This window comes from Bipolaris oryzae (assembly GCF_000523455.1).
Source record: "Bipolaris oryzae ATCC 44560 unplaced genomic scaffold scaffold_77, whole genome shotgun sequence".
NCBI lineage: Eukaryota > Fungi > Ascomycota > Dothideomycetes > Pleosporales > Pleosporaceae > Bipolaris > Bipolaris oryzae.
Window position 1 is genome coordinate 116,243 of NW_006911353.1, and position 11,734 is coordinate 127,976.

General features: G+C 51.4%; 6 protein-coding genes across 6 annotated transcripts; 3 read left to right on the top strand and 3 right to left on the bottom strand.

Annotated features, from left to right (window-relative positions):
• Positions 1-290: 290 nt before the first annotated feature.
• On the bottom strand, positions 291-2,359 carry COCMIDRAFT_5863 (uncharacterized protein; the record flags this gene model as incomplete). The annotated part of the gene is made up of 6 exons (XM_007690381.1): positions 291-554; positions 602-1,952; positions 2,006-2,116; positions 2,174-2,183; positions 2,263-2,278; positions 2,336-2,359. 6 exons carry the CDS (start codon positions 2,357-2,359, stop codon positions 291-293), a joined length of 1,776 nt encoding a protein of 591 aa, XP_007688571.1.
• A 423-nt stretch (positions 2,360-2,782) lies between these two features.
• Positions 2,783-3,182, top strand: COCMIDRAFT_97036 (uncharacterized protein; the record flags this gene model as incomplete). The annotated part of the gene is made up of 2 exons (XM_007690427.1): positions 2,783-2,823; positions 2,900-3,182. The coding sequence occupies 2 exons, from the start codon at positions 2,783-2,785 to the stop codon at positions 3,180-3,182; spliced, it is 324 nt and encodes a 107-aa protein (XP_007688617.1).
• A 1,307-nt stretch (positions 3,183-4,489) lies between these two features.
• Positions 4,490-5,146, top strand: COCMIDRAFT_42054 (uncharacterized protein; the record flags this gene model as incomplete). The annotated part of the gene is made up of 3 exons (XM_007690395.1): positions 4,490-4,526; positions 4,631-4,794; positions 4,844-5,146. Coding segments are annotated over 3 exons (504 nt in total), but the record flags the coding sequence as incomplete, so codon positions are not given.
• A 1,777-nt stretch (positions 5,147-6,923) lies between these two features.
• Positions 6,924-7,112, bottom strand: COCMIDRAFT_37346 (uncharacterized protein; the record flags this gene model as incomplete). Its single annotated transcript, XM_007690394.1, has 1 exon — positions 6,924-7,112. One exon carries the CDS (start codon positions 7,110-7,112, stop codon positions 6,924-6,926), a length of 189 nt encoding a protein of 62 aa, XP_007688584.1.
• A 75-nt stretch (positions 7,113-7,187) lies between these two features.
• On the bottom strand, positions 7,188-8,654 carry COCMIDRAFT_5865 (glycoside hydrolase family 16 protein; the record flags this gene model as incomplete). Its single annotated transcript, XM_007690382.1, has 3 exons — positions 7,188-7,475; positions 7,542-8,164; positions 8,237-8,654. The coding sequence occupies 3 exons, from the start codon at positions 8,652-8,654 to the stop codon at positions 7,188-7,190; spliced, it is 1,329 nt and encodes a 442-aa protein (XP_007688572.1).
• An 883-nt stretch (positions 8,655-9,537) lies between these two features.
• COCMIDRAFT_5866 (uncharacterized protein) lies at positions 9,538-10,953 on the top strand (the record flags this gene model as incomplete). Its single annotated transcript, XM_007690383.1, has 1 exon — positions 9,538-10,953. The coding sequence occupies one exon, from the start codon at positions 9,538-9,540 to the stop codon at positions 10,951-10,953; it is 1,416 nt and encodes a 471-aa protein (XP_007688573.1).
• Between the last annotated feature and the right edge of the window lie 781 nt (positions 10,954-11,734).

Here is an 11,734-nt window from a genome sequence, read left to right on the forward strand (position 1 = left end):
TTTATGTGTCTCAGCCCGAGGCATAGGCAAAGTGACGTAGAGTGGGGTAAAGAAAGGGCGGGGTAGCTTCTATTCCCTGTTGCTACTCATTGCCTGAGCCGATATTGGTGTAGTCCGGAGATAGCAAATACTGTTCGGAAAAGCAAGCGCCAAGCATCTTGAATTGAATTGACACTGTTTTTGGCAGTCACGGAAGAAAGGCTCGCAATATCCCGTGCATGAATTTGCTGCAATCTATGCGCTTTCGACATGGCTGCGATTCATCTACTCAACCTACAATATCGGCGCTCCTAGAAGTCGGGACCCATCCCTACACCGATCTCTCTTGAACCAGTGTTTTTCAAATGGGCACCGCTACCCTTGAACAGGCTTTGCCAAATGAAGGCTTCACTCAACAACAATTCTATATCTTTTTCGGTCCATTGCCGAGTGGGTAGTGATTGCAAAAACATCATAATCTCTTGAAAATCCATCTTACGAAGTTGGTCCGACCATTTCACAAGAAAGGCGGCACAGACGTAAAGATGGAAAGACGAAAATCCGTCTTCTTCGGCCTAACACACATCAGTCATTTGTCTACATTTCAGTCAACGATACGTACCAGATAGGTATCCCACATCCGTATTGTGTTCTTCACGGATATCTCACGCATCAAAAGGCAGTTCATCCAACGGAAGCTGAACTGTATGAACTCGACACCCTCATTTTGGAGATGCTTTGCTAGCCCATCGTCGATGCGTGTGGTGAGATCTCTCAGGCTTGACACTTGCCTCTGAATCCCCGGTTGGTGGGCGATGTAGTTGTCCTGTATCCCATCAAGCAGCTTAGTCAAACACCAGAATGAATCGGCTTCTACAGCATCAAGAACCTGCTTCGGTAGCTGCCCAGGATCCATACCAGACTCAATGTCGGGGTCTGAGATGTAAGCACCCAGGAAGACCTGCCAGAATGGGGTTACCAAGTCGTTGATGCCCTGTACGTAACCCGAGGCAGGGTGTCGTATAGCCCAGACGTATAGTATGCGTTCAAGCGACCGCTGCGTCGCTTCGTAGCTATAGAGTTCTAGGTGGGGGTTTGTCCGAGGCACGTCGATGCTGATTTGATGCCATATCGCTTCGTCCAGGCCACGCCCACGCCCTCGGTTTGTCGAAGGATAAGAGGCGCCTCCAGCCATGCCAGAGGCGACAGCGCCTGCACTACCAGAAGTCCCTCGCTCGAAAGCCTGCCGCACACCCTCAAGGTATTCCTTCCGTTTGCGCTCCAGTGTCGCAACCCTCCTTTCGCTACTGGTGGGGAGGTATCCCAACAAGACCTGCCATGTCATGGCGCGTACTTCAGATGGCACACCCGACCATGCTGAGTCGCGCAAATCGGAAAGCGAGATGGTGCTGGCTTGAAGTATCCGTTTGAATTTGTTGATTCTTGTTGTTCGGGCTGAGTGTTCCTCCATTTGCTTTGCTGACGCATTCGGGTCTACGGGGGGATGTGAGATGAGATGTAGAGAATTTGCGGGGTCGCGTAGGATTTCTTGATATTGCGGTCGCAATATCTTTCCTTCAATTTTCTTGGCGGTTGGGTAGTTGGGTATGCCTCGCTCTTCGGCTATATCACCACTGTCTATTGCCCGCCATGCAGTCGAGCCCTGACTTTCCCTGCGGGCGGTGCCGCCTGGGTCCTTTGGCTTTGTTGGCTGTTTGCGACGGCCCTTTCTCCGCATGTTTGCAATGCTTGGTAGGCCAAATTCGTCTTCATCGTCTTCAAACATATTGTCGGGGTCATCTGGGTCGTCGCCATGGTTCCAGTCTTGCTGTGTGTCGTTGAGAAAGTGGCTATATGTTGGGCGCGAGCGGGGCGATGTGGTCTTGCTTGACCGGCCTGGGGCAATGCTCGATTCGCGACTATGCGTAGCCGATGGTGGGGTGCGAGGCCGTGACGTCGACCCAGAGACGCTCCTTTGACGGTCAGTCTAGGCGCCATACGTGAATGTGGTGCCAACAAAACGTACAGTGAGCTGAAGTTGAGTATGTCGGCATGGGAGTATGATGCGCCGATAACCTTCTTGCCTGTGGGCGAGGTAGCGGTATTGGATGTCGTGCGCCAAAAGGGCGAGGCAGAACTGCGCATTCAATGTCAATATCGGCGGTGTGGGTGCGGCTCGGGCATAGCAACGTACGAGGAGCGGTCTGTGTGTAGGGAAGCGATGTGTTAGCTACCCCGGGTATCGTGATGTATGTACGCTTGGTGGTTTGGATGGACACGAACCGACCTGCACCATTTCCTGGCGACGTGTCAGAATACTCGGCATTTGTGCCTACACGGGCGAAGAATCACAAACCTGCTGCTGCTTTTTGGAAGCCATGGTGGAATCGAATGCGTCTCTTGAAATCGTGTCGCGACAACGCCCCGCTGCGAGGCCCCGAGCTCCAAGTCGCCCGACCACGGCGCTGCCGCTCGTGCTTTCCATCCATCGCGCCTGCCACGCCAAGCTCCACCCACACTAGCGCGACTGCCCGTTGCTTCTCATCTCCCAACCTCAGGCAGCCTCTTCTTCTCTCACCTTCACCTTCACCCACCCGCCTTCTATCGCGTCAATCCCCTAATCCTCACACCATCCCCCTGCTATTTTGCGACTGTACAATCTGCTTCTCCAACTGAGTTTTTCAGGTAGTCGAAGCTTTTGACCAGAGCATCGCGCCAGGAGCTCAATTAAGGACTGCCATCGGCCCAGTCATTTTCTGATTTTGCTTCTTAATCACTTCTAGCTCCAACTTCAACCGTTGCAATGGCCGACGAGAACTACGAGGACGATATCTTTGACGATCTGTAAGACAATCGACCCGGATGCGATGCGTTCAGCTATTCTGTGACGCCATTCTGCGCAATGCTAACTACCAGTCAGTTATGACGACGAACCCACGTCGCAGCAAGCCCCAGCAGCATCTGCACCTGCACCCAAGGCCGAGCCAGAGCCAGCACCAACCGAATCTGCGAGCGTACCGCCTCAGGATACTACCCAGAATCACAACCAAAATGCTGAAGCATCTTGGCCAGCCCAAGGTGCGGCGGGCGAAGATGCACAGATGGGCCAATCTGGCTTCAATGCTGGAGGCGAACAGTCCTTTGATAACGCACCTGCGGAAGATGACAACTATGGACCTATAAACGTAAAAGAAGACGGGTAAGTCGTGCATGCTTGATATCGTATTAATATCCCAGAGACGCATCACAAGGTAAAGTCACACGTACGAGATACGATCTTATCCATCTGCCGAACACATACCGGTATAGGGATCAAAACTGTATTGGCCGCATGAAAAGTAGTATTGGGACATCAGACAGCGACAAAAGGGTACATCGATTGCTTGATTTCTCTAGGCGCATGATTATGCAGCATGCACTAGATGTTCTCATGCGCTTGCACTACCCAAGAGCGCCTTGGGCCGTGACTGGGCCAGTCTGGTGTAAAGGCTTAGGTTCTTGACAAGATGCGAAGATTTGCAGTCTGCGTCGCCCATTTGGCGAGCGTTCTGAATATGACGGGTTAGGCCGTCAAGCTTGGTTGTTGGAAGAAGCTGGAAGACACGGGTCAACGGCTCTGCGATACTCAGAAACAACTATCAACGCGCCTTTCGCGAGGACTCTTGTGGCTTGCCCGAACGTTGGCAGCGCCTCATGTCGATATATACCTAGGTACTTGATAGCGCGTACCAGCAACGCAAGCAGAGGATAGCTACCGAGTTGTAAGAAAGTCTTTCTCAGACGTCTGCACTCGAATCCATAGCAAAACACAGACGCTTCATCCGAACCATACTGTGCCTTTGCAGGGCTACTTTTGAACCTCGAAATGTCGATCTTGAGTACGTGGTTTGCGTTGCTAGTCTGCATGATTGGTTTACGCCACAAGATTCGACATGCTGGGATTAGGATGCGGCATTGGACATGGCTTCGCTTAAGTTCTGTATTCGGTCATCATCACAATCAACATCGGACAGCCAGGGTGCCCGAATGCAAAGTACCTAAAATCACCGAGACAATATGTTCTAGGGTACGATGGTACCTCGAACTTGTGTCTGAATCACCAACACAAACAGGCAATACATTCAACTTGCCTTTCCCCACCTTCAGGACCACCAGGGTACATTACAGTCTGGCTATCTCGATATTACTGGACGAACCATACGCCGTATCCGAAACCATGCGCTTCTCCCCGCTTCGCCGACCAAAGACCCTTGTCATACACCTTCCTCCGGACGTTGGTTACATTACTGGAGCCCAGTGACTTTGCGCATATATGTGGCGATCACTGCAGTTTGCCTTTTCGACATTACAAGATGTCGGGCTGTTGGGATATCATTTTCGTTGTTTACTCATCTCGAATGGCTTCTGGATACCAATTGTCGACAACCTGTGATGCGTCTCAATGCCCCCTTTGTACTCTTGTTTTTATCCACCATGTCAACACTGACGTACTGACACCAACTGTAGCAAGATGTTCATCGGCGGTCTAAATTGGGAGACTACTGAAGGTGCGTTTGTTGACTTGAGCTATGAGTAGCCCTTAGTCTTTCATCATAGGAGCTGCCACTTGTCAGCCCTGTAACCACAATCAGTACTAATGTCTGATACACAGATTCCCTCAAGGGCTACTTCTCACAATTTGGTGAGGTCAGCGAGTGCACGGTTATGCGCGATTCTGCTACTGGCCGATCTCGAGGTTTTGGTTTCCTTACCTTTAAGGACCCCAAATGCGTCAACATTGTTATGGTAAAAGAGCACTATCTAGACGGCAAGATCGTATGTCAACCACCAATTCTAATGAAAACCATTCGCTAACAATGATCAGATTGACCCAAAGCGGGCTATTCCTCGTGAAGAACAAGAGCGAACCAGCAAGATCTTTGTTGGCGGTGTCAGCCAGGAAGCAACGGAGGAAGATTTTACAAACTTTTTCAAGCAATTTGGCCGTGTGGTCGATGCCACCCTCATGATGGACAAGGAAACGGGCCGCCCTCGTGGCTTCGGTTTCGTTACCTTTGACGGCGATGCGGCAGTAGATGCTACACTACGCGGCCCACTTCAGATTCTCGGCAAGCAAATCGAAGTTAAGCGCGCCCAGCCTCGCGGAAACATGCGTGACGACGACGGTGGTGACGGAAACAAGAAGTTCGGTCGCGGCAACAAGTTCAACAAGTTCAATGATGGCGGAAATGGTGGTCAGGGTGGAGGAAACGGCTATGAGAACGGCGGAGGAAACATGCAAGCACAAGGCAACACTGCCATGTCTCCGGCTATGATGGCCCAGTACTGGCAGCGGATGCAGCAATACTTCCAATCTATGCAGCAAACGCTCGCTCAACAACAGGCCGGTGGTGGCATGCCGGGTAACCCTATGGGTGGAATGGGCGGTATGAATCCGATGCAGATGCAGCAAATGCAACAGCAGATGATGAACCAAGGCATGAACCGTGGCACTGGCTCGCCAAACCCACAGATGATGGGTGGCCCTGGCGGTATGAATCCAATGCAAATGCAGCAGATGCAAATGCAACAGATGCAACAGATGCAAGGTGGAGGTGGCCCAGGCGGACCCGGAGGCCCAGGCATGATGAATGCTCAAGGCGGACAAAATGCCGGTCCTCGCCCAGCATACACGGCACAAGACCAGCTGGCATTTGAACAGCAGAAATACGAGCAACAGCAAGCTCGTCGACAGCAACAACTCTCTGGCCCCGCGGGCTACGGTGCGGCACAGGGCGGTGGTCCAGCAAGTTGGGATGGCATGTACGACGACGCACCTCCGCCCAACGTTCCCTCCGGACCTAGCGGCGGCCGTGGCGGTGGCGGCTTCAGAAACAATCGGTCTCGCCAAGGATCCAGCCAGCCTCCTTCTGGCGGCGGTCAGGCTCCCATCAATGCACCCACTGGTCCTAAGAACGCTGGTGTCCGCGGCGCCAATTACCGTGGTGGAGGTCACCGTGGAGGCGGCGGCTTCAGACACCAACCGTATGGTGGCCGTGGCGGTTAAAGCGTCATCATTGGAATTGATCACCTGAAAGTGAAAGACTTCACGCAGTGGAGAAAGAGAGAAGTGTGTCTCTTGGAATCATAAACTCGAATCGGAAAGGAAAAGAAGCAGGAAAGGAACGAGGATAACTACGTTTCTCACATTCTTGTCCAACTTCTCCTCACCTAACACAAAAAAACTCGGGGACTGTTGCTTGGACGAGAGCCCGGAGAGGATGGAGTCAGCACGGCTACTTGTTTCTTCTCCACTAAGGGTATGTCATACGTTTAGGGAAGAAGGCCCTTCTTCCTTCCTACATCCATCATCTCGCCACGAAACGGTTCAAAAGCGACAGAAAAAAAAGTTTCAATTCAAAAGGGGACCATCCACTCAAATCAAATCTAATGGAGAGGACTACGGTATGTTAGGGCAGCAAAAAAACTCGAAAAGAGGAATCAAGAAAAATTCATAATGGTATATGCTTCGGCAGTTTAGGGACCTTTTTCTTTTATTTTTTCTAACTGAGAGAGAGAGAGAAGAGTGAAATCTTGAGTTCGTGTTTTGTATATTAGAATTGCTGGTTTTTTACTTCACTAAAAAAATAATGCAGGGGGTTTTTTTGTTTGGAGTGACTTTTTGATTGTTGGATCAACGTGAATGTTGAATAGAGCGTGTTTAAAGATCTGCTAGGCACAATATGTCAACGTCGAGAATGCTGATGATACAGTATGATAAGTTCATTACGTTACGACATGACATCGTCTCCTATACTCTATAATCTCGTATGAAAGCAGACTGTGAATCCGCATCAACCGCAGCTCAGTCGCCTGCAGATATGCTATAAACCAAACAAAAGCCAATAACGCTCAAATACCAAAACCAGACGCTATGCAATAAAACAAAACAAAACAAAAAACAATCAAGCTCCAAGAAAGATCTGCCGAAGCGACGTCCATATGGCTTTGTACGTCGCTTCCGTCTCTTTACTGCCCTTGAACTTGTAGTTCCACTTCCAGCTTGCGTCGGGCCAAGGCCCCGCCCACAACTTGATTGAGATTTTGAAACCAACATAACCCATCATAACGCATTTCATTAGACATGCAAACATCGCGACGATACCAGCACCGAGGATAGGGTAGGCTGGTCCGAAGTCCACGGTATACCATACGTCTGCCCAACTCGCCTAGAAGCCGAGGCAGGTAGGAATATGGAGGAGGACAATCGCCCAGGGCAGAATGCTCGAGATGACGAGGGTCCAGGAACTTGCTGCCAGGGGGGCAGCAGGAACCGCGTCTCCAGCGTTGTTGCCCTGTTGTCCGTTGCCTGAGGGTGCTGGTGTGGCTTCGGGGTGGATTGTGCGAATGGTCGTGAAGCCACGATCGTCGTAGCTGGTTACAGTCTTAGGCCCATTGCCGGAGGAATCCGTAGGCGAAGCTTGCAGCGATGAGATAGAGGAACCTGGAGGGGACATCTACAAGATTCAAGTCAGTATACTGTTTGCAAAGTGGAGGAACCGTAGAAGAAATGGCTTACTGACAGTGGCTGAGCTGGGTGGAATCACTTTTCCGGTATTGGAAACAGTCCACCCACTCGGAAGGCCAGGGTAGTTTGCAAATGTGGGTTGAGGAGTGGGAGTAGCGTTCGGGTCAGGAATCCAGGGGTAAACGCTGGGGCGCTCGGCGTTGGTCTGGTGAGGAGCAAAAGGCAGAGGAGCGCCATTAGCTGTTGCGGTGACTGCAGGTGCGTCCGCGATTGGAGCTTTACCTCCCGCGAAAATGGCACCGCCGTTGGACCTGATAGATTTCCAAGTACCAGATTGATCACCGTAGATGTACTGAGAGCCAGTGGAGTAGTCCTGGACCTTGAGAGACTTGACAGTCATAGTGAAAGGTCCCTTGGAGTAGTCGGTTGGACCACGAGCCCAAGAGATAGTACCGGCAGGGTTGGCTGGATCACCACCGCTCCAGGAGCCAAACTTGACCTGCATGGGTGTTTGGGGGTACTGGTTGTTGGCGTTGGCAGGTTCAAGAGTGCGCACAGTGTTTCCGTCAATCTGCCATACAATCTGCTCTGGTGTCCAGATGATTGTATAAGTCTTGAAGTTTGACTGGCTACCGGGGTCTGAATGGAAAGCACCACGGTTGTAGTCTGTTGTCTGACCTGGATGGGTTGTTAGTAAGTGACTTTCAAAGTTGATGTGTGCATAGGTCGATAAACTCGATTATGTCGTACCTTTTCCAAAATAGTTTGACTGAACTTCATCAGGATCTGCACCAAGCCATTCCCAGTCAATCTCATCAAGGGTGTCGGATTGCAAGACAAAGCTGCTAACAATGCCTGCGCCCGGTGCAGCCTTGAGTTGAATGTCTACCCGGCCGAACATTATGTACCATAGCGAAGTGAGCTGTGGCGCATCGCCCGCCTTGGAGATGGTAAAGGACACGCCATCGGAGCCATAGGTTGGGTTGCCCTGTGGAGTGAAACTGTCGGACTTTGAGCTGAAGTCAATGTTTACGGTTCTTCCCAACGCGGAGTCTGGAGGGCAGTCGGTTCGTAGGGTCGGGTTGCAGTTGGACCATGTTTGTGCTGCAGAGGGAACGTATAGGACAGTTGAGAGCAGAGCCGCAAGTGCCCTTGTTGTAGAACGCATCTTAGTGAAGGTGACGGCCGATAGCGATAGTGGTGTGCGATATATTGGTAGACGTATGCTGTCAAACGAATGTTTGTGAAAAACGTTACAGCAGTCTATGGCGCACAGGCGGGTATGCACGTGTGTACCGTGAAGGTAAAGTGCGACAGGGTACCTTCTCAGCACCTGAGAGGCGGTCGGGAAGCAGTGTGCAGAGGTGGCAGGCCCTGTGGCCGGCGACCCTGCAGCTTTTGTAGAGTCCCAGCCATCTCTGGGCGGTGACCTACGTAGTGGGCTGCACGTGAAACTGGGATAGTGCGGTCAAGCTTGCTTGTTGCGATACGGGAGTGGATGGAATTGGGCGAGGTTGGCAAGGCGACGCCGAGGTGGTTGGTAGGCGCACCCAGCCACACCAGACCCCTGCCGAGCACTCGACCGCCAGACGCTGCTGCCAACACGCAATCTTGGTGCGCGTCCAGAGCCCCGGCCTATGACGAAGCCGGAAACTTATCGAAACCTGCCAGCGATCGAGTTGGGCAGCGGTCCAGGACGCAAGTAATAAGAGCGCAGTCAGCAGGGTGGTGGTTGGTGTGAGAAGAGGAGAACACCCTGGTTCGCATGCGGGCGGGTGTGGCGTCATGCATCTAGACCCCGCAACACCACCACGTTCATCCCACCACGAGTCCTGTCGCTTTTTTTAGGCTTCCTCGCCATCTCCGCATATGTACGACCCGCAGTGGCATCTCCAATAGCATTTGCAGCGGAAACAGACCCTGCATAACCGGCACTAGGCCCCTCGTCACTCCATCAATATTGAATTGAGTCACACGCATCTGAAGACTTTGGCCATTTTACCACATCTCACCACCACCACCCGGCAAAAGCAACCCCCCAAGGAGAAGAAATGTCTCTGACCAACGCCACACCGCTCGAGGTTGCACAGGCAGCTAGACTCGGGTCCCGGAAACTGGCCGTATTATCCACCGACGAGCGGAATGCAGCCCTGACCGCCATCCACGATGCACTGGCGAATGCCAAGGATGAAGTACTAGCCGCCAATGTTCAGGATCTTGAGGCTGCCAACAAGGCTGCAGCAGGAGGCACGCTCAGTGCGAGCTTGGTAAAGAGGCTGGATCTGGGCAAGCCGGGCAAATATGAGGATATGCTCCAGGGTATACTGGATGTACGAGACTTGGAAGACCCCATCAACAAGACAACCGCAAAGACGCTACTTGACGACAACTTGGTCCTGTCGCGAATCACGTGCCCAATTGGCGTACTGCTCATCATCTTCGAAGCACGGCCCGAAGTCATTGCCAACATTTCGGCGCTTGCAATTAAGTCTGGGAATGCCGCCATTCTCAAAGGTGGTCGTGAATCCAGCAATAGCTTCGCAGCAATTGCATCCATCATCTCAAAGGCTTTGGCATCAACTGCAGTACCATCAGACTGTCTCCAACTAGTTCAGACCCACGATGTTATTGCCGATCTCCTCAAACAAGATACCTACATTGACCTATGTATTCCCCGCGGCGGCAACAAACTAGTCCGCTACGTCAAAGACACGACCACGATCCCGGTTCTCGGCCACGCTGACGGCATATGCTCCACATATCTGTGCTCCGACTACCCTGCAGACAAGGCTACCAAAATCATCCTCGATGCAAAGACGAGTTATCCTGCAGGCTGCAATGCACTTGAACAACTTCTTGTAGAAGAAGAAGCCCTCGGCACCAGTCTCCCCGTGGTTGTAGAAGCGCTTTTACAAAAGGGCGTCTCCCTTCGTTGTGACAATGCGTCACTGGCCGCGCTCAAAGGCAAATTAGATCCCCACTCGGCAGCATTGCTGCAAGAAGCAGGACCAGAAGACTATGATACCGAGTTCCTGGACTATATTCTTGCGATAAAGACTGTCGCAAATGTCGAAGAAGCTGTTTCTCACATCAACACTCACGGATCTCACCACACCGACGCCATCCTGACTACATCAGAAGCCACAGCCAAGTCTTTTCTCGCAGCCGTGGACTCCTCGAGTGTATACTGGAATACGTCTACGCGTATGGCTGATGGACAAAGATACGGATTCGGAACTGAAGTCGGCATCAGCACGAACAAGATTCACTCGCGAGGGCCTGTCGGGTTAGAAGGCCTGACAATATACAAATGGGTCATTGTAGGTGATGCACAGGTGAGCGCCGAGTATGGGGCCGGAGGCAAGCAATGGAAGCACCAGCGCCTACCCGTCGGCGACGAGGAGAGCATCGCACAAAACGAAGAAGAGAGGGAGGTTTTGAGGAAGTTCCGGGCAAGCAAGGCATGAGAATACATGGTGGCCACTGCTTTGTTTGTACGTTACATTACCTGAATCAAGTAGCAAATCACGTGATTACGTAGCTTGCAACCATTAAAATTACATACTTATACCCCAAGCTCTTGGCTCCTAATTACCTTTCCTATATCTAGTATATATCAAAGATAAAGCAGCGATACCGAAAGATCGACGATCTCGGACCTCTTCCAGAAGGTAAAAAAAAGCCTCAACCCCGACACGTAAATACCCCTTCCACGTGTACTCTTTTGTTCCTCACCGCATTCCGCCGACCCTCCACCCATAACTTACAACGTACCCATGCATCTCCGATCCCTCCCCCTTCCCTCTCCCCCCCCCATCAATCTCACTCACTCACCACTTCATCTAGACTACGACATCAAACACACACGAAATTAGCTCATCAAACTTCAAACTCCTCCCCCAAGGAAAGAAACAAACAAATCGTCATACTTACTTACTACTATTGAAGTTGAGAATGAGGCTACTACTACAAGCGCATAAAACACACCGTGTACAAAAATAACTCCTAGTACTCTCTGTCACTAGTCACTACATATTATGGGCCATGCGCAAGCCTTACTTATTTACGCGCGTCGCGTTGCGCGAATCCCTTCATTTACGCCCATCCGTTTCCCCCCCCCCCCCACAAAATAATTACTATATACTTTACAAACATGCAGACACGTGCAAGGGGTCGTGGTGGTGGTGCTTATGCGACATGTCAGATTTTCTCTCACGTACATAATACATACTTATCCCGAACAGCCAA